The 27534-nt window shown below is 31.4% G+C and overlaps 5 protein-coding genes across 12 annotated transcripts in view; 2 read left to right on the forward strand and 3 right to left on the reverse strand.

The window, feature by feature from the left end:
- Nucleotides 1-100: 100 nt before the first annotated feature.
- On the reverse strand, nucleotides 101-2654 carry LOC100746725 (nuclear inhibitor of protein phosphatase 1). The gene is made up of 6 exons (XM_003486904.4): nucleotides 2321-2654; nucleotides 2127-2187; nucleotides 1898-2051; nucleotides 1456-1676; nucleotides 1178-1381; nucleotides 101-1101 (listed from the first exon to the last, which is right to left on the reverse strand). Exons 1-6 carry the CDS (start codon nucleotides 2413-2415, stop codon nucleotides 739-741), a joined length of 1098 nt encoding a protein of 365 aa, XP_003486952.1. The 5' UTR covers nucleotides 2416-2654; the 3' UTR covers nucleotides 101-738.
- Nucleotides 2655-2950: 296 nt separating this feature from the next.
- Nucleotides 2951-13187, forward strand: LOC100746371 (dynactin subunit 1). 5 transcript variants are annotated; one of them, XM_024365360.2, is made up of 15 exons: nucleotides 2951-3091; nucleotides 3227-3641; nucleotides 3721-3878; nucleotides 3996-4028; nucleotides 4190-4246; nucleotides 4668-4809; nucleotides 5243-5305; nucleotides 6243-6380; nucleotides 6751-6888; nucleotides 6974-7213; nucleotides 7762-8013; nucleotides 9927-10043; nucleotides 10110-12164; nucleotides 12261-12422; nucleotides 12511-13187. In XM_024365360.2, exons 2-15 carry the CDS (start codon nucleotides 3474-3476, stop codon nucleotides 12724-12726), a joined length of 3939 nt encoding a protein of 1312 aa, XP_024221128.1. In that variant the 5' UTR covers nucleotides 2951-3091; nucleotides 3227-3473; the 3' UTR covers nucleotides 12727-13187. The 5 variants fall into 5 exon arrangements, with proteins under 5 accessions (XP_024221128.1, XP_012237113.1, XP_012237117.1 ...); XM_012381690.3 differs by lacking the exon at nucleotides 2951-3091 and having other exon boundaries at nucleotides 3098-3313; nucleotides 3387-3641; XM_012381694.3 differs by lacking the exons at nucleotides 2951-3091; nucleotides 5243-5305 and having other exon boundaries at nucleotides 3098-3641.
- A 163-nt stretch (nucleotides 13188-13350) lies between these two features.
- Nucleotides 13351-19391, reverse strand: LOC100746961 (casein kinase I). The gene is made up of 6 exons (XM_003486906.4): nucleotides 18932-19391; nucleotides 17660-17769; nucleotides 17280-17502; nucleotides 16889-17182; nucleotides 16516-16789; nucleotides 13351-16213 (listed from the first exon to the last, which is right to left on the reverse strand). The coding sequence occupies exons 1-6, from the start codon at nucleotides 19061-19063 to the stop codon at nucleotides 16197-16199; spliced, it is 1050 nt and encodes a 349-aa protein (XP_003486954.1). The 5' UTR covers nucleotides 19064-19391; the 3' UTR covers nucleotides 13351-16196.
- Nucleotides 19392-20326: 935 nt separating this feature from the next.
- LOC100746844 (methionine--tRNA ligase, mitochondrial) lies at nucleotides 20327-23858 on the forward strand. The gene is made up of 7 exons (XM_012381696.3): nucleotides 20327-20681; nucleotides 21772-21933; nucleotides 22033-22307; nucleotides 22377-22602; nucleotides 22680-22906; nucleotides 22975-23209; nucleotides 23288-23858. Exons 1-7 carry the CDS (start codon nucleotides 20429-20431, stop codon nucleotides 23845-23847), a joined length of 1938 nt encoding a protein of 645 aa, XP_012237119.1. The 5' UTR covers nucleotides 20327-20428; the 3' UTR covers nucleotides 23848-23858.
- Nucleotides 23859-24589: 731 nt separating this feature from the next.
- LOC100743009 (dopamine receptor 1) overlaps nucleotides 24590-27534 on the reverse strand; it is a 57327-nt gene continuing 54382 nt past the window's right edge. For all 4 annotated transcript variants that reach the window (XM_033319085.1, XM_003486956.4, XM_024365364.2 and 1 more), the window contains exons 6-7: nucleotides 26885-27167; nucleotides 24590-26144 (exon numbers count right to left, since the gene is read on the reverse strand). In XM_033319085.1, coding sequence (XP_033174976.1) covers nucleotides 25860-26144; nucleotides 26885-27167 — 568 coding nt within the window. In that variant the 3' untranslated portion in view covers nucleotides 24590-25859. The remainder of the gene's footprint in view (nucleotides 26145-26884; nucleotides 27168-27534) is intronic.

Raw genomic sequence — 27534 nt, forward strand, 5'->3', positions numbered from 1 at the left:
CCAGTTAGCTTTGAAGTTTTGGGTGATGTATTATTAAGTTAAAAATAAATTTCTATGTGCTAGAAACAGTACTTTTACCTGAAAAAATAAAACTCGTAAATTATAACGTACTTACTGTTTTCGTAAATAGTAGAAGTGGAATTTATTCAAGATTCCAAGTCAGTATAATTATTGCACTAACAATAAGTACGCGGGTATAGTGATTTGTCACTTTCGCAAATAAAGATATTTAAATTATCTGAAGACAATATCGTCGTGTTATTACTTGTAAAGAATATATCTTATATATACAACATTCATAAGTAAATGTAGTAACTTTACCGGATATAATTAACGAAAATAACTTTTTTTAGTGATAATGTACTATATCACAAAAAAACTTTCGTGACGTCTTATCATTATTATATTTATATTTCTCTTAATGCTAAAGTAATCTCTATTTATTTATGTTTGTTTATCTTACAGGAAATTTTAATTACAATTTTGATTTTTACAAAAGAGATAAAAAATTGTAATTGATTAATGAAGGATGAAAAAGATATATATTAGAATAAATTGCTATGTAAAATACAGTTTTATAGTTACGGTTAAAATGAATTTAACAATGATATTGACTATTAACCAAATATCTTCCTGAACCTTTATACGAGCAATTTATGCATAGATTCTTATATAACTTAATACCTAAATCTCAAATAATAAAACTATCTGATAAAAATAGACTCCTTAACTTAATTATTACACCAAAAGTGTTGGAATAGGTTTCTTCCCAGGCCAAGCTTCTTTGGCATATTTTTTCTTTTTTGGTTCCATCGTTCGTGTATCAGTAGGTCCTGGTATTTCTGGTACATGTGGTGTTTCTGTTTGTATTTGATTGGGTGTCATCTCTACCTCAGGAGCTGGATTTGGTAATGCAATACCAAGTCGAGATGATAATGAAGATAGTGCACTAGAAAATGGATTAAGAGACAACGACGATGGAGTAAACTGTTCTGGTGGCAAATCTTGATAGAGTTGAGGTGTAGTTGTTGTAGGTTGAAGATGCTTTAAAGGATTGTGATCCTCTGATAAGGATATTAAACCTCCTTCCATACGCATTCTCTAAAATATCAATGAATAATAAATTTATAAAACATATATAAATATATATATAATGTTGATTTGGAATAACCCTTACTTTACTGGGAACAACTGTCGTTTGTACAAGATTACGAAATCTTCCGACTGATGGATCAACGTCTTCTGGATTTATTACTTCTTCATCATCATTGAACGTAATTCCTTTTTTCTTTCGTTTTCTTGTTGGTTTATGAATTTCATCGTCTGTTATTCCTAGCATAGATATACGTCTATTATGTGCAGTGTTAAATTCCGTTAAATTCTGTAATTAACAATATAGTTATTAAACTATATCTTAATAATATAATTTAAATATAAATGTTACTTGAGGCATACATCAAGTTCTGTTTCTGTTTCAGGTAAACCTAATAAACCACCAGCATCTGTATCTTCTGATAGTTTCTCTAATTCCTCTATAATTGGTCTTGTGCCAGTTTGAGGTCTTTCTCTAATAATATAATACCGTGTAGAAGCTCCAAAATGAAATGTACTATCAATTGGTAATTGTGTGGGTTTATGTTGTTCCAAACGAAGATTACCAATAAAAGTTCCATGTGCTGAGAAATCAGTCAAAATTTATAATATTTATAACTTAAATCTTAATGTTTTGTTCAAAAACAAAGAGTTTCATATTTATTTAAATCATTAAAAATGTTCATTTCATATTGCTTAATTAGATTCTGTTTCTTATAATTAAAAATCAATGTGTATAATAAAATATAACATGTTAGTTATGAATTAAAATGTTATAAATTAAAAATAATGATATAATACTTACTGCTACCCAAATCAACAAGAAATGCACGATTTAAATGTTTGTGATAAACAAGAGCAGCATGAACACGAGAACAAGAAGCGTGATCTATACAAAAGTCATTTAATTGTTGATTACGGCCAAATAAGTAACATTTCTTCTCATCAACCATTAATTTCTGAAACAAAATAATATTTCTGATATATCTCTAAAAAAGACCTAAATCTTTAGGCGTAATATATAATTCCCTTACTTGAATTAATTTGTCATTCTTCAGTACATCTAAATGTAATCCAACTGGTGGCTTCCCAGCCCTGAAAAGCATAATCTATGTGTAAGGTAATATTTTTTATGCTATAAATATACTATAATATTAGATAGTAATATTGTATCTAAAATGGTTAAGTAACTATTTGGAACAGTCTGATAAAAATTTTCCAAACGTACCAATTGGGTACTTCGTAATGATTAGCCATCACCACTTTGAAATAATTTGCTTTGTTATTAAATGGACATGAAATTAACCGGGCAGAAAAACACATTCGATGTCAGCGATAGCAGAACGTCATATTAAAAAAACCTTAATGAAATTTTATGATAATTCTTCATAACTGCTTCCGTTTCCATTCCATATATTATGGATATTTCTTAAAAGAATATAAATAGTAGGCACATACATATACGCACCCTGAAAGAAAGTTATTTTTTATCAACTTTAACATAAGGTATTATTTTGATGCCATATACATATAGGCATATATATCATTCAAAGACGTAATTAAGTAACTTAGTGCCCCGGGTATATCAATGAAAATTTTAAAGAAATTTTGATGTACACTTTAACATATGTTCGTGTCATAATAACTAATTCTATCTGTTTTATTTCATATTTAAAACAATAAAATTGTAATACAAAGCAGAGAAAATGATAAGAAAATACATTTTTTATTTTGATACTATCCTAATATTCTTTTGCATACATACGAGTAGTGTTCTCATTTTGGATTCTCAGATTTATAAATCATATATTTTTTTGTTGAAAATATTTTAAAGGAAATTAAGCAATATACTATTGATTAGAATGATAAGAAAAACGAAATGGTAAAAAATATGTACTTTTTAATTTTTTAATATATTTTTAAAATAAATCTAGCTGAATAGTAACAAAAATTATTATAGTGATATTGTGGTGGTATTCATTAGAAGAAGATGAATCAAGTAAGAATCAATGATGACATTTTGAATAACTAAATCAGAATCTTAATACTTTAGATTTTAGTAGAATAGTAAAATTTGAAGATACAATAAACATTATTTAGTCTAGAAATGAAAATTCAAATTCTTTAATCATAGCAGCACATAAGATAGAAGCGGTCTAAAGAAGTTGGCAGAAGCTGACTGACATAAGTGGCCGAATAATTTTATAGTTAGTAAAGCAACGTATGTGCCAGTGTGATTGAGAATTTATGTCGTTTGAACTGCTTGTAACGAAATTCAAATATATAATTGACAAGCTAAACAGTTGAACAAGAGATAAAAGATATCCTGTTACAATAAATGAACTGTATGAAACTAGATGTAATAATCTTCCACGGCTGAAATGTCGTATAAAGTCGGACAGCGTGTCGAAGTTCCTGGCAAAGACTGTCAAGGAATAATTGCTTATATTGGTCATCCAAGTTTCGCTTCAGGAAAATGGATTGGAGTCATACTTGATGAACCAAAAGGAAAGAACAATGGAACTATCAAAGGGCAATGTTATTTTAAAGTAGGTTATTTTATATTTGTCTGTATATATAAAATATAGCAATCACATAATTACATTGTACACATTTTTATTGTACTAGTGTGCTGAAAATCATGGAATGTTTGTACGGCAGTCACAACTTATTTTGTTGGATGAAGCAGGCAATAGAACTGAACCTGCTAGTCCATCTTCAGCAGGTAGTAGTGCTACTACACCAGACGAGACCAGTGCGGCACGTGCTAGAAGTCGATTGAATAGGTAATGTGGTTTTTTTACCTTAAATTTTTTCAGATGTCGCATTTCTTTTTTTTTATTGAGATAATGTTGCGTATTACATGTTACAATGCCATTAACTCATCATAATTTTTATGCTAGCATAAGTACACGTCGAAGGAATGAACCTACTGCGTAAGTTATTACATTGAATGATAAATCATAATTTTTAATATATAGGATATAAATTGGTAGATCTTATTGTACAATTTTTGATATAAGAAATAATAAAAAATAGGTACTTTGAGACAAGTATAATTAATAAATTCTTAAAATTCATATGCTGGTCATAAAAGAGTACGGAGAAAAACTTCTCCTGCCCATACTAGGCAGCAATCTGAGAAACTATCTGGGTAAGAATTTATAAAGATTGATCCCTGAAAAATTTGCCTTAATATCTTCCTTAAATGCTTTTATATATATAAGCAGCTAAGAATTATATCTGTTATTCCCTTTTTATACATTTGTAAGGTTTTCTCATTATAGCAAATGTATGTAGGATATAAATAAGAATATGAATAAAAAATTGCAATTGATATATAATTTTTTACTTTTGGAAAAATATTATAGCACTTTACATATCAATAAAGTTTATTAAAGTTTATAAAAGTCAAATTTTAAAACTATGCTATCAAATAATTTAATGTATTTGTAATTGATGATGTGCATCTAAATTGTGTTGTAATTGCAAGGGAATATAGCTTTAATATCGTAAATATTGTCAGAACTTAAATTACATTTACTAAAGAGATACTAACATTGTGTTTTTTACAGTTCAAGACTTTCATTGGCTGGTAGTAGGACACTTTTAAGTGCTCCAAGTACAGAAAGTTTGTCTGGATCACAGCATGAACGTAAAGATGGAGGAGAATCACTTATACCAGTTCCAACATCTAAAGGAGCTTCATTCATCGAGGTATTGTTTGTTGTTCTGGTCATGCTTTTATTATTTCTATATAGTTAATTTTAATAAGTTGATATATCAGTTATTTATGTGAACACAGTGAATGAATTATTCTGAGGATTCAACAAGGCATGAATACATGAGATGAAGTTTTCCATAAAATATGAATATACCTCTATATGTGATAAATTCTCAAAAAATGTGATAAAAGATTGGCTTTGCTACGTTTAAATCTTTGAAAATTTGAAGTAACTTATATGTTTGTTACTATCATATTCAAAGAATCGTATTCTGTGACTCGGTATTAAATAAAAAACTACAGAGAAATGTTTATAATGCCAGATAAGCTAATAACACAGAGTAGTGAACTTTAAACTTTGAGCACATGTTAAATAATTCCGTTGGCACAGAATGATTCATATGGGAATGCACGTACGTGTTTCAGAAGTCCCCTAGCACGAGCTCGCCTCCCGGCAAAAAGCCAAAGGCCCAAGATGATCACAATAATGTAATTAATACTCATTAATTGTAATATCTAAATTTTCTCATCTGACCTTAAACCTTCTCATACTAGTTGTTTGTTGATCATAAGCATTGTAACACATGACTTCAAATTAGCATCACTGCACTTTGATGGGTTTACTTCTTCTTAATGGATTGTGGAACTGATTTATCCTTCACTATTTTCACTGTTCCATTAAGGATCTGCTTTGTTAATTGAGTTCTGTGATGCTTAGTCTAAAATTTCTCATGAGAAGGGGTATTCAAATGTACAATTGTCATTTTTCTTTTTAACAATTAGATACTGAATTCCCCTTAGCATTATATTAATGAGGTAATGATAACAATCTTTCTATGAATAGGAATTTAACAGCATTGCGGTATAAATTTGTGATCCATACTTGGAACATCTTGTTTCTTTCTTTTTATTTAATCATCGTTTACCAAGAGCCTTACATCCCTGATATAAATGCAGTTGATATTTATAAATGATTAGGACATGATAGATGACTTAGTTAATATTATGCCTATTGTCAACTGCAGTGTCATATAACACAATTCAACTCATTGACTGAATTTCCTACACTTGTTAGAACTAATAGAATATTTGGTGTAGCTTGTTGGTGTCTCTTGTCACAATTAATATCATTAATCACTTTGAAATAGACTAATTCTACTGAATGTACATACAGAAACAACATTTTTCTGAAACATAATGTTTTGTATAGGAAATATAGGGTGTTTTTTTCATTACCGTCAATAGAAAATTACATTTATAATTATATCATTTATAAATAAATTAATTAAAATAAAGCATTTCGAAGGTTACCTCAAACTGAAGCACCTAATGTAACTCTTTAGTAAAATATGTGTTTCCAACGCGATAATAAAAAAAACACCCAATGTTAAAATATAGTTTCATTTATAATTTCTTTGCAATTTAGACAGGTTTTGTAGAGACTTTGAAACCACAGTTTGTACCTGGTCAAGTAATGGCAGGTTCTGCAGCAGCTGCAAATGTAGTAGAAGAAAAATTATCACATTTGCAACTTCAACAGGAAAATGAAAATCTGAAATCTCAGGTAAATAATATTAATAAAATTGGCTTTATTTTTTCAAATTATATTTATTTCTTAAAGACACTGCAGCTTTTTTAAACAGATTTTCTAGCCTCCATAAATTTCTTTCAACTTCTGTTGCTTAACTGTTGAATGGACTTAAATGAATGTTCCCTTAGTCACCACCACCAATTTGTTTCCTATCATTGAATAATCAACTTAAAGATTGAGAATGGTTAAAGCCATTTCTCAGCAAGTTAGATTTTGACTTTATCTGAAATTCTGCTTGGTTATTACCAAGATATTTTCACAGTCTGAAATAAAATATTTCAATATTTGTATATTGATATACAAAACAAATACAAAATAATGTGTTTTATATATGTTATTATAGGTTCGTGATCTTACTGAAAAAGTAGAAACTTTACGGGTGAAAAGAATGCAAGACAAAGAAAGAATGAAAGACTTTGAAAAAACAAAGCTTCAACTTGAACAACTTATTGAATTCAAAACGAAAGTTATGGAAAGCCAAGTAATGGAAGCTTTTGAATTAGATTAACGAAGTTTCATAGTTTTCATTAATTGTAACATTTTTTTATTTATTTCTATGATAAAAGGCTAGTCTTCAAAGAGAGCTACAACGCGCGCGTCAAGAAGCGAGAGAAGCACATGCAGCTAGAGAACAATTCCAAGAAGAAATGGCAGATCTTGCAGAAACCGTAGAAATGGCAACATTAGATAAAGAAATGGCTGAAGAAAAGGCTGAAACATTACAAATTGAATTAGAGCAATTGAAAGAAAAACTTGAAGAACAAACACTAGATCTGGAAATATTACGAACAGAAGTATCTGAAAGGGTAAAGTATTTCATAGTTCATCTAGTTATGATTTGTATTTTGTGCGTGCGTGTGCGTGTGCGTGTGGAAAGTCAGCTTGAGGAAAGTCAGCTGTTTCAATATTTGGTACCCACACAACGCAGCGAGAGTTATCCAACCAAGGAGAGGTAAGACCTAACCGTGTGCCCCGCTATCGCTCGTACGATGTTGGCAAGGCTCATCAAAAATCGCGCAACCCCCGAGCATTGAAGAGGGGCGTATAACTAAGTGCCAGAGAAAACGACTAGAAGAAGGATTTAAATGAAGGATTTTCCTATAAACGAACTTCCGGGTAGATTTTACTGTAACAGTATATTCGGACATTAGCATTGTAATGTTTCATTGGTTTACCTCTGGTATTAAGCTCTGTTTTCTACACAATAGTTCTCATTCTGTATTTCCTTATCTCTACAGAAACTAGCTTATCCTATCTTACACTATCTATACCTAGATTTAATCGTCTGATTCTTACCCCATCCTTATTTTTTATACAGATTATTAATATATAGATGGCTGTATAATTATTGTAGGCTGCAGGAGGGGGTTCTGCTGGTGGTGTGTCAAGTTACGAAATAAAACAATTAGAACAACAAAACAATCGACTACGAGAGACTCTTGTTAGAATGCGAGATCTTTCTGCGCATGAGAAGCACGAATTCCAAAAACTTCAGAAAGATTTAGATCAAAAGAAGTCAGAAATATTAGAACTAGGTCGCACAAAGGAAAAATTGTCTACACGAGTAGAGGAAATGGAACATCAGATAGCAGATTTACAAGAACAAGTAAGAAATATTAATAATTATTAATGGGTAATTTTTTATTAATATTATAATGGCGAGAATTATAGTGATCTTTATTTATTATATAGATTTATTTATTGTGATTGAAACAGACGTATAACTATTTAATTTAAACTTGACGTAGTAATGTGATACAACTAGGGCAACTAAATTTGTTTAACTACTCAACTTACAATTTACAACTAACAACTTACAACAACTCGACAATTCACAACGACTCGACAACTCACAACGACTCAACAATCCATAACGACTCAAAAACCCGCAACTACTCGCGGCTTACTCGTAACTCCAACTACATCTATTGACTACTGATCACTCTCCCCACCAAGACATCTTTTTTATACCTGACGCACATGTGTTCCACAGATGTGGATGATCCAAGATGGTCAAGTACACCTGTTTTAACTCTTTGCGAACTACCGCCGCATATATGCGTTCTGCGTAAGCCATCAATTTGGCTGAGGAACTCATATATGCGTTTGGTAAAAACAATTGATAGAACCGAAGACTCATATGTGTATCATTTTATTTATCCTGTGGAGAATCCGTGCATGTACATATGTCTAGAATTTAACATCCATGAACGAAAAGTGCGCCTAAGCAGAAATGTGCATGGCAATTTTAAATGACTATCGCGACAACATCTCGGTCCCACGGTACGGTTGACTTTGAACCGTCCCGTCCGCAAAGGGTTAATTAATTTCCTATCCTTCCCGGCCTGTCAGAACTTCTACTGTTTTCCATCTGTAGTTCATCGGGATTTTCCTAATGGTTTTTCCTCGATACCACAATATATATGTCGGAGATGAAAGGACATCGGGGCCTTTTCTTTGGAATTCTAAGGAAAATCCCCAATACTTTAGTCTAGACTTTTTATCATAGCTGTACTTAAGTAATTGTTTATGATTTAATTCGATTATGTTTGCCCGAGATTTGTGACAATGAGTTTGGCCTCGAAGTGACACAACTAGTCGCTAAACGTAGCCGCGGTCACGGGATGAACGTTGTACCTAACAGAGGTATGGAGTAATTGTATAGCTCCCCTTAAAAATAGATGTAGCGGCACTCGACAGTAAACTTTCCAACGGTTTCTGTCCCATGGCTCGCCACACGAAGACCCTATCCTTCGAATAAGATAATTGCCAGATGTCGATACATCTTCACAGTATATTTCCAGCTAGCCTAAGGGCCCGCTATAAATCTTAGGATTTAGTTAGCTAAGATTCTTCAAACGGACAAATAGTCTTTGTCCTAACAGTCCCTAAATATATCACCTACTACGGGAAGATACGGGAAATCTGCTTTTCTCACAAACGACGCTTCCCGCTAGCAACTTTCTCTCAAGGGCGGTTAGCATCCTTCTTCAACCACCAACATAGAAATTAACCAATTAACAGCAACGTCCATTTCTCTCACTTCCTGAACGAAGGCTTTCCTCGATGAATCCGATGATCTCGTATCCTCGGACACACCTCATCATAGTTTTCCTCTGCAGCATCATCGTGACAGAAAGTCATTCGCGTACGATCTCATCAGTGAGTTACGCAGCATCTTTACGATCAGTGAATACTCTACGTTTTAACAAAGAGTTAATTGAGTAATACTTGTACTGTGGACAAGTAAGTCGAGTACTTCTTAAACTTTGGAAGAAAGCACATTTGCTACCCTGTTGACCGTGGATTCGCTATCGAAGCTAAGATCATTGTCATATTAGTATCTCGAGTATCCAATCACCGCGATTACTTGTCGAATTCTGTAATAATCATACTTGTACCAATAAACATTATCTCTATTGTATAATAACGATGGCTAATTCGAGTGAAGATTCGTTACACGCCTCTAACCTTAATGATAACTCGGCATATATATAAATTTGTTCCTTCATCAAATAGGTTGATGCAGCATTAGGTGCTGAAGAAATGGTTGAAGTACTTGGTGAGAAAAAGATGGCATTAGAAGAGAAAGTTGCAGAATTGGAAGAAGCCGTTGCAGATTTGGAAGCCTTACAAGTACGTAAAGTCTTTTATAAACATTATTCAAAAAATTGTTGCTTAAATAATTATCCTTTTGTTTAGGATATGTCTGATCAACTTGCTGAATCATCGAAAGAATTAGAACTAGAATTGCGAGAAGAATTGGATTTAGCGCTTGGAGCAGCGCGCGATGCTTATCGACATCGAGATGCGGCTTTGGAAACATTAACGGACCGTGAACTTACAATTACAAAGTTCCGCGAACTCACTCATCAATTACAAGATCAATGTTTGCAATTACAACAACGTGTGCAATCAACTGAAACCTCTAAATTTGGAATGGGGGGCGCAGAGCAACAATTAGCAGAAATTTTAGATTTCCAAAAAACCTTTGCTGAGACCCGTGCTCAAACAAAAGCTGTTGATCTTGAATTACGACGATTGGAAGCCGAAGAAGCTCGAAATCATGTGAAATATTTATTATCTTTCATGTCTCCTGCATTCTTAGCACGTGGCGGTGATCACGATGCTATTCTAACACTTTTACTTATACCAAGGATGATACAAAAAACCGAGATACTTATGTCACAAGTACGAGAAAAATATAGATCATTGGATAAAGTAGATAGAACAGCTATCTTAAAGGGTCATTCGGTAGCACAATATACCTTCAGATCACGTCTTTGTTCATACATGTATGCATTACAAACGTTCCTTGGTTGTTTTGAATCTGCATTAAATGTATGTAGTCCTGAAATGTTACTTAAGGCTGGAGCAGTTTATCCAGAAATGGCAGCGCAGGAAAAATCTTTGGATTCCTTGATAGAACTAGCTAAAAAAGATCAATTAGACGAGAATCTACCAATGGATGCTATCGAGAAATGTTGTGGTTATTTTTGTACTATGTTTTCTGTGTTATTTGGAGAAACCATCAACCAAGCTCGTTTGGTAGTTAATGGTACGAGGATGTTGGACAGTTCTTGTGAAGCTATTATGACTGATGCTGCGGCAATCAAAACTTTGATTCAGGGAGACAGTGGTGATTTAGGCCTCCTTTGTCAGCATGCGGAGACAACGTGTGAAGTAATTCAACAACACCTAAAGTCAGCTAGAAGACGAGTATTGACAGATCATGCTGCTGCAATTCATAATGCAGAATCTAATTTAGGATTGGATAAAGACTGTAGTGAACAACTTTTTACGTGTTACCAACATGCTGTGAAGATGATGAAAACATTACAGATTTTGCTGAAGAGTGCTGTGCAAGCAATTATTACCAATGGCGACTTAGATACAGGACTTGGTGCAGATAAATTGAAGGAGATGGCTTCTATAGCATGCGAAAAAGTTTATGATACGGAAGATGTTGGACCTGTAGCTACGATTAAAGGAAGTTTATCAAGTATCCAACAGTTAGCGGCCAATTTCGCACAAAAAATGGCAGAGTGTGAAAACGAATTAGCAATAAGTGGACAGTTATCACAGCAACGAGAACAAAATGCGGAAAGTGAATCTTTACAGCCTATCAAAGTAAGAGCACAAGCAGCAAAGAAAGAAGCTGAAGAAATTAAGATACTTAGTAGGAAATTAGAAGCAAGAGATAGTGATATACTTGAAGCGAGATTAGCTCTTAGGGAAAAACAAGAAGAATTATGTGAAATGATTTTGAGAAAAGATGTTGTAGAGAAAAAACTTGCAACTCAACAACATGAACATGAATTGAATGTAGAAAAGTTGAAGAGAAAATTGGAAGAAGCAATGAATCAATTGAAACGAAAGGAAAAAGAATTTGAGGAAACGATGGATCACCTTCAGACAGATATTGATAGTTTGGAAATGGAGAGAGGCCAGTTAAAGGAAAAATTAAAATCTGTTGGAAAGAAGACGATGATGTCTGCATCTGGAGCAGACAATATGTCTGGAAGCGTTACAGCAGCATCTGGAATGCAATCAATGGACAATAAGTTCTTAATGCAAGAGATAACTGCTCTTAAAGAAGCATTAAATAGTGAAAACCAACAAAGAAAGAAATTAATGTCTGATATATTACGTCAAAAGTTAGAAAGCTTGGATCCAATAACTCCTCTTCCATTAAGACAGGGATCAATTAATGCTAAAATACAGGAATTAAAACAAAAAACTAATGATCTTACTAAAGTAACTTACAAAACAATTATTATATAAATGAAAGATTCAAAAAATATTATTTTATATTTATTTAATTTTAATCAACATTTTTGTCTTGTTTTCCAGGATATTAAACAAGTCATGACATTCCCTATCGTTCCTGATTTAAGACGTAATAAGGCACGTGATATGGAGGGCCCAGTGTTAGAAAAGGCAATGCCAGTTTATCAATTGTTACAACGAGAAATAGTCATGAAAGAGTTAAAAGATCGAACTGATCAATTGATCGTAAGTCATTAATCAGTAGAAAATTATAAATATACAGTATTATAGTTGTTTGTAAATCAAAATTAAAACTTTTGTGTTTTTCTTGTAGAATGAAGTTCTTGAAGAAGTTATACAAAGAACAGTAGGTGGAATGGCTGAAGCTAATTTCGCAGTATTCCCAAATCGTGAAATGACTGCAGCAATGCATGAAAGTCAATTGCTTGCTGCCGAAATCGCTATTCCTCATCAAGGTCAAGAACAAGTTTTTACTGTTAACGTAGGAACGCAGGAACTTAGGAAAATTCATACTTTGCTGTGCTATTAATTTTCATTTGTTAATTCTTAATATAACATATTAATGTGGAAAAATATGCTACCACAAAAGCAGTGGTAAGTGCAATAAATTTGTAAAATATTAATTTTATAGTATTTGCCTTTTGGTCACTTACGCATAAGTTGTGGTAGCCAATGATGTTCTGTTATATTTATACACATAGTTAATCTATTTTATATGTACAAAAGAACGAATAATTGACTTTTTATATCCGATGAAAGGAACGGATTGAATCTAGCGATAACATAATTTTGGAGCGTGCGATTTTTATTTATTTTCGAATTGACTACAGCACGATGACCGGTGCATTGTAGCTGATAGTCTGCAGCACATTTTGTTACCTTATAAACTCAAATATTATTACTATTAACAATTTAAATGATAAAGTTACGCGCCTCTGTGGCTTCTGTGTAATATCTTTTGAGATTTGTCAAATATATGACTTAAAAATATTTACATAAATATCCTTTACATATCCCATGTGACAAGAATATCGCAACACAGTTCTCGGGAGCAAGTATATCGTTCATTTTGAACAACATGTTACTACCATTCTGGATAACGATAATCGTGTATTGCCATCAAAATTGACACTTAATGAAATAGAGACTATAATACAATGTTCCACTTTTTATTTATAGCGATAAAAGGAGCAATAAACTGTTGATGATTTTCATTATTTATGAAATAACGTATATCTTAATTACTGTCATAATTTTATTATACATACACACATGTATGTATGTATGCACATATATAAAGCATTATCTGTATACAGAATATCTTGTGAGGTATTTAACAAACTTTTCTTACGTATTTGCTACGTCATTAAGAATAAAAAGAATATACATTATAGGTCGTCACATTATAGGTTTATTTTGTTTCGTAATCATCGATAAATGTTTAGTTTTGTTTCAAGTATAATGGTTCAGTTCCTTATTTCCAATCTGTAAGATGTAGATTATATTGATCTCAAATTCATATACAAATTTTATCTTGTTTTTTTACTACTATAATATTAATAGAAAAGAATATACACACGCGCGCGCCCGCGCACACACACACACATACGCACACGCACATACATATATATATATATACTTATTTATTTATTTATTGTATATATATATATTGTATATATATTAAAAACATATATACAAGATTTTTGAAGTACCACCCTTTTCTTCACGATTAAAATATAGAAAATAAGAAATATTAGTATCATTAAAATTAGCATACAACATTAAGTAGAATGTATAAATTCACTCTTATGAGTACACAAGTTATCAATAGCAATCAACATTTCGTTTATTTATCTTGTTATATAACTATTATATTTTATAAGAACTCTGTTATAGTATAAATATGGTGGTAAGTTCATTAAAAATAACGATTAGCATCACATACATGATTTGAAGATTGCCTATGTAAAAAACGTAACTGAATTGTTCTTTTACTATTCATCCAATGTATTATTTTTGATGGATAACGAAATTAAATAGATCTATAGAGTATATGACATTTTTTTTATTCAGAATGATTTGCTGAACACGTGGGAAAAATTTGTTGAATACCTCACGGGACATCCTATATATACATACATACATACCAGATAGTAATAAGTGCTTATATCATTAATTATTCATTAACTTACTCGTTCATTCATTCTCGCTGCATAGTAGTACACACTTTTATTCATTAATTTTGTTTCTCATAATAGTAATAATATTAAAATAATAAAAATAATAATATTAATAATAATAATAAACCATACATTCACTCAAAGATATTTAATGATTATATCTCTTTTCTTTTTATTACTGTCTAAAAACTTCATCAAACAAATTGTCCTTCCAAAATATAACAGTACACAGGATCCAGTCGTATTATCCCTTGTATCTTGGTTCGTACTAACGTTGACTGGACATTTTTTTATTATTTTTTTTATTTTTTAAGAATATTTTTGTAGTAAGGACATGAGTTAACATTATTGATTATATATCATTTTGGAAGTAGTGCTTGGAACATAGACGTGAATATTGACGCAACTAGAATGGTTGATGTAAACAAAAATTTTCAATGACAGAAACAAATTTTTTTAAAACTTCTACTGTTTAACGTGACTTCGTGTGCGAGATTTCATTATGCATATTAACAACCAACTGCCCGATCGGTTAAAGATCTCGCAAGTCACGTAACATAAACTTAATATCGAAGCAATAGCGCGGGAAATACTACTGCACAGTCTCTGCCATTAAAACTATATGAAGGAAGTCCTTTGGCTGGAACTGGTTACAGAGTTGCTTTCCATGCATCTTATGCATTCCATACATTTTATGTACTATTTGTATATATTCTTTTCTTCAAATGTAAAGCAATCTGTAATCCATCTCCAATACAGAGAAATCTGCTTAATATTCCTTTTATTTATCATGATCGACTAAATGTACTCACAGAAAGAAAGAGAGTAAAGAGTGAAGTTTATTAGGTCAGAGTAGCTAATAATTTGTTCGTTTCTTGATCGATACAACGTATCTAGAAATTAAATTGCTGCCTTAATAGTAATATTACTTCCAGTATTTACTTCAAAGATACTTCCACTTACTCGTACATACGCATGTATGTGTTTATGTCTATGTTGTGTGTGTATATATATACATATTTATGTATGTATACATATATACTCATATAGAAAAAAAGTGTTACCACAGTGTCAATAGTATCAAAGAAAAATCTTTGATACCATTGACATGATAATTTATGTAAGAAAAATATTAACATTTCTCTCGAAGTTGCACACGTTATATTTATATTATATTGTACTGAGAATAAAACAAAAATCAGGAAGCAACAAACTGTATTTATCTCTCAGTACACATATATTTCCTTCATACTCTCGCATAATCATTCACTCGTCCTCACGTTTGTGTTTCTATTTGTAGAATAGATATAAAATTTTATACGATGTACTCAATTAATTACCCCGAATGCTTAAGAGTAGTCAAAACCGCATCCTCTCTTTCTTTCTATGAAAATTGTTTGTCGGATTTTCGATTAAATCACACATTACACCTTTACGTGTAATCTTTTACAAAGGTCTTCGGGGCATCAAAACCTTTATTTCAATTATTATCAACGGTGAATTAAATAGGTAATAACAAAATAAGAACAAGCCACCTCTGGCTGATTTCACTTGGATTTTAAGCACAAAGAGGTGGATCAACCAAAACTCTAAGCACTGAGAATACATTGAAGTTTTCACTAATTAGCGAATTCACAAACGTGTACTCGTGGCATTGTCCTTTACTCGTGTACGATACGCTTGTAACCATAAATCTCCTCCTTAATGCAAACTTAGAGGATTGATTGATTTGACTCTTTGCATGGCATTCATACAAAGTTGAGTACCTGGTCGTGGACACTTCAATAACTGCAAATAGGATTGATGCAATGACAAGGAATTATAGTTTTATCCTTTCTGAAACAAAAAATACATTGTACGTTATATAAATGAAGAATAATATACCAAATGACAATTAATACTAGCGAAACGGAATATTAATGCCAATAATGATTTGTATATCAAATTTTGTAATAATAAGAGAGATTAAAACGAAAAACGATAGTCAATTCTCATTATGCTCTTGATTATACGTTATAGAAAATATTTGTATAAATTATTATGTCGCTATTATAACATGGAGTTGCTTTTTTTAATATATGTATAGAAACTAAAGATGATGTAATATGCAGTATAATTGATGATATAGCAAAAAGTACCTGGTTGAGCGTTGGTCTGAGCTGGTGGCTGAGCTTGGGCTTGTCCTTGCCCCTGAGCATTTGGTGCGGATTGACCTGGACCACCTCCAGTTGTTAAAGTAGGGAGACAATTCTTTTGCTTCAACATTGTCCAATCAAAAGTATAATCATATTGGTGATTCAATGTACGGAAAAGTATACGGAAAAGTTGGCGAAGATACATATAATCTGGACTTTCTTCGAAACGTAGACCTCGTGTATAATTTAAATACATCGCAAATTCAGCAGGAAATCCCTGATTAAAAAAAATAAATAAATAAATTTCTTTCTAAATAATACAACGTATTCTAGTTTTAATAGAAAATTTATAAGTTCATAAACATATTAAACTTACCTTACATAAAACTTCCACAGGCGTGGACATTTTCTTTTCACTTATTTTCTCATATTTCTGCTTTTTGGTAGCAGCTTTAAGTCCTTGCCAAGGAAGAGATCCGCGATTGAAATACATAAGCACATAACCAAGTGATTCCATATCATCACGGCGGCTCTGTTCTATTCCAAGATGTGCATTAATCGAAGCATACCTTGCTGTGCCTGTTAAATTTTTATCCTCTCGATACATTATATGCAGTCTTGTACGACTATCTCTATATTTTTTAGCTAATCCAAAATCAATAAGAAAGAGCTAAAAGTTTAGAAACAATTACCATGATATTACAATGAAAATTATTATACAATCTACATTATAGATTGTGTTATGATTTAACATTATTAAAATATACCTTATTACAGTGACGGCCAATACCCATTAAAAAGTTATCTGGTTTGATGTCTCTATGAATAAAATGTTTGCAATGAACATATTCAATCCTACCAATCATTTGATCTGCTAACATTAAGACTGTTTTTATTGTGAATCTTCTAGTACAAAAGGTGAAAAGGTCTTCAAGAGATGGACCAAGGAGGTCCATGACAAGTACATTATACTCTCGTTCTTGTCCATACCTACATTTAATAAGAAAACAACAGTAAAATTGTATTTTTATTCAAAAAACAAACTTAATTGTCTATTTTATAAATTAATTACATACTAGATAACAATATCTATAACATGTTAGATATCTCTTGACAAATAAAAAAAGCTGTTAAAGGTAATAGTTACCAACGTATATGAGGTATTCCTATACCACCATGCAAAATTTTATATAGCTTTGACTCATATAAGAGTTGAGGATGTCGAGCACGTATACTTTCCAACTTAACAGCAACTTCCTAGAATAATACATAATTAATACCTATTATGTATTATATTATATTATTGAAACAAGCTAATATAATTTGTACATAAACTATTCCAGGTTTATAATATGTTGTCTTCTATACATTGTCTTTATATAAAATGTTTTTTTTTGTTTATAAGTCACATATTACCGATTAAATTCATACTATTTATATAATTATTGCATGGCATATATAATTACTCTCATTTAGCACTCTTTAAATATTTTTTTATTATATTTATTATTTCAATATTGTATTAAAATTTGCACACATATACATATAACCAATCTGTATTTAATATAAAAATAATTGTTATATGTTATATGTTAAATATTTAACACTTGTCGTCGTATATCAATAATGAAATCACTATTACATCTTATTAATTAATTCAGTATCATTTTTATTTCCAAAAACAATTGTTTGACAAATAAAATGTAATTCGATGACACACAATATTCATAAGCAAAAAATATAATAACAAAAACTTTTATGTAAAGTAGGAAATGTAATATGCTATAGGATACAATTTATTGAAAACAATTTCGCATAAACACAAAGAATAAAACAGTATAAATATGATAAAAACAGGTTTTAGATGTAAACTTTATTTTCTGCAGAAAAGAATTTTAACAATATAGGAGCAATTTTTAAACGCTTATTTGGTACTTTGTACTATCTAATTTATGACAAACATTACAGATATATGTATTTTAGTAACAAACATTGTCTTACGATTTACACACATAAACAATAAATATACTGTTCTTTTTTACATATAGAGGTCAATCACATTGCAAAAAGTTGGATGATCGTTTACAATTAAATAAACGCCATGAAATTTTGAAAAATTGTAATTCTGTATGTCGATTAAATAGACATAACTTTACCGAAACGGAAAGTTTATAAGTTGCAAATTCTCCAAGGGAAAACAATGGATATTTCATGTAACCAATAACAATATCATAAAAAAAACATATTTCGTAAGAAGTTTAATAACGTTTAGTATCATAAGGAGAAATTTCTGTCACGATACAGATTTATAGTTGAATAACTTGTTACGAACGGAATGAAAAATTAAAAAAGAAAAGAAGTAAGACAAGGAGTGGAAGATGTGCTGGCAGGTCGTCTCACGTGAAACGGTACTCCTTACCTCACCATTAGAGATGTTGATACCGAGGTAAATGTCGCCAAAGGATCCCGAGCCAATCTTTCTCAACAGCCTGTATTTGCTACCCACGATAAACTCATTCTTTGCTACTGACATTGCCAACTGCATCGACATATTGCTCCTGGCTTCCCTATTTCTATCCTTCCTCCGCTAGAACCGACGGCGGACTTCTACGACTGGCTCACGTCGGACTCGAACCTGATTTAAAGTACTAAGCGTACCCGATAGGACTTATACGCCATTTACTGGCAAACTCGACGATGTTGACTATTCCCAAAGTCGTAACGATCGACGATTTTCTTCGATAAAAATCTGCTCAGGTAGCCCAAAAGTCACTCTCTAGTGGCACAACAAAACCCCACTAATACGCCGACATTTTCCCTTTCGCTAGAAGCACGAGAGCAACTGACGTTGCGGAAACGATGCGTCACGACGGGCGGCGTTCAAGTCAGAGTCCTTATCAACGAATTGCTATTAATTAACCACACTATCTTTTCGATCGAACCATCCGGAAACTTTCTATTTTAATTACGAGAAAAATTTCGTTCGGCTCAGCTACGAGTTTACCACTGTCTCAAAATTTAATCGTGCAAAATGACTCGCTTGAATTCGCGGTACTAGATTTTCGCCAGGTCTGTATCAATCTGATTGCGATTCCTCGAATGAACACCGTCTCTTACAGTGACGTCTATATAAGTCGAAACATGTGTTATTAAAATGGAACTTTTTCTCCCGAGTCACATTTTTCTTTCTGTCACAGTTATTTAGCATTTAAAGAAAAAGATATTCATTGGCAAGATAAATGAAAACTAAGAAAGAACAAGCAAGAATATTTTATATTTTCATATTTTTTTCGATAGTTTTATATATTTTACCTTATATGAGAAATAATACAAGTAAAACGAGTAAATTAAACGATTTAAAAAGATTTGGTTCTTTCTACTTGATATTGGCATACTTTTGTAATATTTATTTTTAAGAGTATGTAATTACACTCTTAGATAATTTTTTTGTGAAACAGGTAATATAGAAGTAGGAATTTTGAAATTTGTAAAAAATATATATAGTATTGTTAACAATATTTGTAATTTTTGTTGTACACACATATAATGTACTTCAGAGCAATATAGGTCAAAAGTACCATTACTTTTTTAAGGATGTATATTCGTATATACATAGATACATTACTGATCGTACCGGAACCTTGTGCTACTTATTAGAAATTGATACGAAATGCGTTTTGCATTTCTTATTTATAGTTTGCTTTAAATTGAATGAAAATTTGATTAGAAAATGTTACAAGCACTTTTCTGTTTATGATTTTGATAGTATTCAGCCCAAAATACTCCAAATTTTGTAAAGTACTGAGCGACATCTAAGATGTATGCTATATATGTATATATAGTAAGATAAACGTGTAACGAAAACTTTTTTACGTTTACATTGTTGAATTAATAACTAACAAATATTGAATGATTCATGGCAATTTCTTCACAAGCAATACGACTACCAATATTAATATCTATGAAAAACGTTTTTTTTTGTACAAACAATTGCAATAAGAGATACATTATGACAACTTGTACAAAGCTTGAAAAAGTTTTAGAAAGACTTGAAAAAAATCCTTTTTTTGAAAAATATGCTAATAAAATAGCGAAATTTCAACAAACCAGCCCAGATGAGTTCTTACAGCGTGTCGAAAATGAAGAAAAGAAGATTCAAGGAAGGAAAGGTATAATAACCTATATAATATTTTGCAAATACATAATATTTGTTATTATTAATCTATCAAATGAAAATCGATATATTTTTTTTAATTATATATATATGTTATTCGTTTATTATTATTTAAATATAGAAAATATAAAAATATAGAAAAAATATGTGAGTGATATAACAACATACTACTTAATTGTTTTTACTTTTTAATAATTATTCATAAGTAAGTATTATATGTTGCTTTCTTTGATATATATAAATTGTTAAATTAAAGAGAAACAGGAAGACGAGTATAAGTATTATCAAAGTCAAGCAAAACCATATTTGAAACAGAACAAGCAACCTGAGCAAGCTCATTTAAATACCATAATGAAAGTTGATATGATTCAGGATAAATCAAAGGATGAGATTGTAAAAATTTGGAAAGATTATCATAAAGATAAAGATTACATATGTGGTATATTAACACCAGAGCAATTTGATAAAATGTTCGAACGTGGAAAGCATCATACAACATTTTTGTTGCCATTACCTAGGAAACAAGGATATGAGTTTATTGTTAGTCAATTCTATGGATTAGAGATCCATATGACACCACTTTTGTGGTATCAAGCGCATAAAGAGAATGCACCAGAATGTCTAACTTTGGTTCATTATACAGAATTAAGAGATGATAAAGGAATTATTCTTATGCGCGGCGAATTTGATAAAAAATGCATTAACGTGCAAGAAGCACAGTGTTTAGTGAATGAATTACAATTATATTATTGTACAGATAATACAAAAAGATTACAACTATTGGAAACTTTTACTAATAAGCCTGATGAATTTAAGTATATGGATCTTGTAGCACAGTTAGAATCAATACAATTGGAATTACAATAATTGAATATTTGCATATAAAATTTATTGTAATTATATTTTATTTGATACCGTGGATATACAGAATTTGTATATAGTGCTCTGAAAATAAATGATGAAGTAAAATATTTGTATTGAGTTATTTATCAACTACAATTACTACACTTGATTTTCAGATGTTTTATATCTTATGCATTTGCATTGTTTTGAATAGTTCTAATATACATTGATTTTAATTTTAGTTACAGTCCATCTGTCAAGATCTTGTCATATTCAGTCTTCATGGATGTTTCCATTCGTAATGACAAGAACACAACCATGGAATTATGTTAAAAAAAGGAATTTTAGTGATCATGCAATGAAAAGCATATATATTACTACACCTATATTTTATGTTAATGCTGGTATGTTATTATAAACATAGAAGAATTTGTTTTATAAATGCATAGAAATATACATTATGACAGTCAATATTAAAACATTGATTTGTTACTTTTCCTTAGGACCACATATAGGACATCTTTATACAGCAGTTTTGGCAGATACCATAGCTAGATTCAATGCTATGCTAGGACATTCTGTGTTTTTATGTACAGGTACAGATGAACATGGCATGAAAGTTCAAAAAGCTGCAAGTAATGTGACTTTACCTATTCCTGAATATTGTACTCGGGTTTCACGTCAATTTCAAGAAATGTGTGATGTGTTTGATGTTGAATATTCAAAGTTTATTAGAACAACTGAAGAACGACATCAAAAAGCAGTTCTTGACTTTTGGGTAGTTAAACTTATAGAGTGTTAATCAATAAGAATGGATAGAGAAATACATGAAGATAAAATTTTGCAGAATCGTTTAGAAAAAAATGGATATATTTATCAAGGAAAATATTCTGGTTGGTATAATGTATCAGAAGAAGCATTTGTCCCAGATAAAGATGTAGTAAAAAAGAATCCTGCAAATATTAATGAAGCATATACAGAATCAGGAGATGTGTTAGAATGGATGGAGGAAGAGTGTTATAAATTTCGATTGTCTTCTTTTAAAAATGAATTAAAACATTGGTTGAAAAATGGTATATATACAATTCGATTTAACAAATTTGGTTTGATTAAAAGAAATTGCAGTTTTAATGGTTGAAATTATATTTAGCAAATGTAATAGAACCGGAAATATATCACACGAGCTTGATTCCATGGATAGACAATTTACAAGACTTAAGCATTTCTAGACCTATCAAGAGAGTGTCTTGGGCAATTCCTACTCCTTCTGATGAATCTCATACAGTATATGTATGGCTGGATGCATTAGTCAATTATTTAACTTCAGTGGGATATCCAGATGATTCATTTAGAAAATTTTGGCCACCAACTGTACAAGTAAATGTCTTTATTTCGTTCTAATTTGAGAATGTCACTATACAAATCTACAAATATTTCTAAATTAGGTTATAGGAAAGGATATATTGAAATTTCATGGTATATATTGGCCAGCATTTTTAATGGCTGCTGGTCTTGAATTACCAAAAAAACTTATATGTCATGGACATTGGACTGTTAAAGATAAAAAGATGTCAAAATCCAAAGAAAATGTAATATCACCTTTTGAAGCAATGCATAATTTTACACAAGATGGTCTAAGATATTTTCTCTTACGACATGCAGTGCTGCACACAGATGCAAGTAAGACAAAGAATGTGTGGTATGTGTTCCAAATATTGCCCTTTCTTTATTTTCTAATATCTTATTTCTTCCTTGTAGATTATAACAATTTAAAAATTCAGAATGTACTAAATTCTGAGCTAGCTGATACACTAGGTAATTTATTTAATCGTTGTTTTGGTAAAAGTATTAATCCAGACGGAATAATATATAACTCTGCCGAATATATAAACATTTTAAAATCCAAGATAGCTCATAAAAATGTAGTAGCTTTGGAAGAATTAAGTGAAAAAGCTAAGGAATATTATGAGAAATATAATTTGTATTGCACAGTGGATATTGTGATGAATATGTTGCACATTGCTAATCAAATGTTTCACCATCATCGGCCATGGGAATTAAGCAAAGCCAAAGATTCCGATTCTGTAAAACAAGTTGAAGCTGTGATCTCTTTAGCTTTGGAAAATCTACGAGTAGCTGCTTTAGTATTGTATCCCATTATACCAAAGTTAGCTTCTAATCTTCTTGATGTTCTTCAAGTTTCAAAAAGCAATCGTACTTGGGAAGATACAAAACCGATTCACTTAACAAATGCTTCGAATGAAACAAGACACGTTTTGACGCAGAATATATTATTTTTTAAAAAAATAAAAAATTGAGAAACATTGAATATTTGAGTTATTAATAAACAGATAGGATGATAAGGATGTAATAAAATGTTGCAAATTTAATATTCGCGTGGAAGTCTTACGTTAATATATTTACAGAGAACGATCATTCAGATATATCATTAGTATACATCGACTTCGTGCACGTATCATTCCGACAGAAAAAACGTAGGATTTCTGTATTTTTTTTATCTTATTACGATACCCTAACTGTAGTCTCTTTCTTGTCGGAATGCAGTACACATTGCAAATCGCTGATATAGATGATGGAAGAGACTCAATGAGCGTCGGTTGCATATTGCAAGGATTTTTTTCGTTTAGATAAGTGACGCAGATTTGAGATTCGACGGGTTGCGCAACAGTTTTGCCACACGTTAGCACCTAAACGAAATATCGCTTACAATGCAAAAATACGTGGATCGCGTGTTGGTGTCCCGTCAAATAGAAAAATAAATAAATGACTATTTACAAGATGGAAAATGAATCTGTGCGGATTCCACCGCGATCCTAGTACTAATATGTATAAGCTACGATTCGATAGACGTTACTATTAGTACTTCAATGTAACATCCAGCTTCACATCGTAGATGCGCTATTAACATGATTTTATAATTACAATTGCTTTATGAGAATGTTACCTAAATACTAGTTTCGAATTTCTCTACCCACGAATTTTAATCCTTATTTTTTTTGTTCTTTTTTTACTTTTAAATTGATATCCTCCTGTTCGATCTTTTTTTTTTTGATAATTCGTGTTTATTCCTTTTAGTGTAAGAGCAGATTATGTCTCACGGATATGTTTTGAACTACCTTTTGGTGATTGTCTTTAAGTAAATATTTTTTCTTAACCGTCCATTTATATCGATAAATTCTCTTCCCCTTTCACCATGGATGAAAGAAAAATATTCAGCAAAAAAAAATCCACATGTAACCTTTTTCTGTTTGGGGTGAGAGGGGAAAGGAAAAGAAAGGGAACGTACTGTTACTTGGTGACTGTTGCTCATGGCGATAAAATCTATATTATTTCGAGATATTTTATGCGTAAAGTACGTGGTTGTTTGTTGCAGATGATACGAGAAATACGTGGTATATCTGTCGAGGAGAACTCGATAAGTCAACGAATTCGATATCTCGAAAAGCATTTGCAGATTTTGTAATACATTTTCTGTATAATGAAACAGTAAAGTTGAAGTTGACAACGACGGTTACGATTACTGTTCTAGATGGTTGTAAATTTTATTCCACCCGTTACCATTATGGGAACTTGAAAAATTACAGTGGCTATAAAAAGTATTTGTACACCATTGTATCTATTATAGCATTTACATACTAATTAATTAGGTTTAGATATATTAAATTTTGTGTCATTTAATAATACTTTCATATGGCTACAAAAAAAGAAGAAAAAGAAAAAAATGATACTGTGAAAATGAAAATGAAAAATAAAGGTATGTATAAATACTTTTTTTAACTACTATATATGGATATGTTCATGTAACGCTCTTCGATTCGACCGAAAAATTCGTACCAAGAACGTAGAGTGCCACGCGCAAGACTGACGACAGGAGGGATGTAATATTTCCGACATGGTTTTATTAACATGTTGATTGCCACGATGGTTATCGATGACACATGTTACCAAATTTTTTCGAATGATTAAAATAAGATAAATTTTAGAAACTAACAAATTTTCAACAATATGAATAATTTAGATAACACTGTTAGATACAAAATGCGCAAATACAATATTTTATAAAAATTAAGTATATAGTATATTTAAAGAGCAAAATATATAAAATTCGCGTGGCAGTCAACGTGTTAACGTGTTACGTGTTATTAATAAAATCACTTACATAGGATTAATGACCGCGATGGAAAATCTTTTAACTGTATTTAAATTCGCGAAATGCGCAGGAAGGCGAAATGCGCGCTTTTATGCGCTGAAGCGCAATATTCGTTCGATAGGAAGATCGATAAATCTGAAGGGAGAAATTCGAGTCTGATTATATCGCACTGACGATAGTATCGCGATGTCTTTGCGCCATCATTCCGACTTGACAACTGTCCGCGCTTGATCTTGGACTAATATTACATTCGATCATAGACCCGTTTCGTTTTTGCACAACCACGGATCGAAATTCTCCGCATTCGCTAGTCGACGGTTGGTTTCCTCGGGCTCGCGCACCCTTTGTAAGAATTCTTTTGAACGCTTCTCGAAACTCTGTGTTAAAGATGCTGTAGATGATCGGATTGAAGGCCGAGTTGCTGTAGCCGAGCCAAGTGAGTACCTGTTACATATCAAACTTTGTTTCGTGTTTTCTTTTTTACATCTTTTTTATGATCATAATACGGTCGAACTTCGATCGAGTCTCTATAATTCGAAAACCTTTACGAGATTTTAATTCTTTAATTCTTCGCTTGAGATACGAGTTATCGAAGTTCGATTGTATTAGGTTAAGAGTCGTTTAAAAATGCTTTAATTAGTATAAAAGATGTTTTTGAAAAATATTTTTATGATGGCGTGGTTTAATCCAATAAGGACCATGTAGCGAAATAATTAAGACATTATTACAAAACATAAATAAAATGAGTTATTCGTTTAAGTTATAAAAATGTATTAGAGTAGTAGGTATATTACAGAAGTCCATACACAAATCGAAACTGAACAAAAATAGTTTACCATAGTGATATAAAATACTTGAATTTCTTTAAATTTCATAAAATTGTCGGATCTAAACTGAAGAAGAAATTAGTAACGGTAACGATATTGAGCAAATGCTTGAAATTTCTTTTCATAATTGCGATATGGACTATAAGTGGATTCAATAATTCAAAATGACTAAAAAGATATTACGTATGTTACCTTAATGCATTTTTGGTCCTTAGTGAGTTAATGAAAAATAGCAGAAAAAGCAGATATTCATTTTTTAAAAATAATGATTAAAAAATCCATTCGAGTACGGTTCTGTGCATATCTGTTTTCTTTCGAAACGATATCTTGTGAGAAAAGAAAGAGACATATTCATACTTGGAATGCTCGGACTGATATGCAGGTCTTGCAATATGAAGCGACGATATTTACGCAGAAAAAGGGTACCCAGCATATTAAGAAAACACCCATAATTACACCCACTGTTATAGCGGCTTTATGATCAGACACATGATAAGGACTTGTCGGCTTCGTTTTTGTTTGCGGCTTTGGTGGTTTGTTGCGAGTACTTTTCGCACGAAAACTCTTGGCCATTGAGGTATCCGGCAGTTTCGTTACTGCACGGATGCTTTTTACGTGTTTCTGTGCGTAGCAATAGAGCCTGGAAATACCAAATCATATCATAAGAGAGAACATCTTTGAATGGTATATCTTGATAATTTATAATTAACGGGCTTCAAGTTTTGTTTTTAATTATTTTGTATGGGAAAAAATCGTAATGTCTTAGAGAGTTCGTGATATTAGTTTATTATATTCGCAGGGGAAGCGCGCTATAAATTTCTTATTTCTTCCAAGGAAGCTATTTTGAAATTCAATACATACCCAATCAATCTTATGTTACTGAAATCGCCTTTTTATTGTATTTTGGAGGCAAACATTTTTTTTCATATTTCAATAGTTATTTTTAAAACTCAGAAGATATCACGTCTTTTCCCTCTGATCGTCATTTGTCTAATTGTACAAGTAAA

The sequence above is a fragment of the Bombus impatiens genome, unplaced genomic scaffold (genome assembly GCF_000188095.3).
Source record: "Bombus impatiens unplaced genomic scaffold, BIMP_2.2 scf_0135, whole genome shotgun sequence".
Classification (NCBI taxonomy): Eukaryota; Metazoa; Arthropoda; class Insecta; order Hymenoptera; family Apidae; genus Bombus; species Bombus impatiens.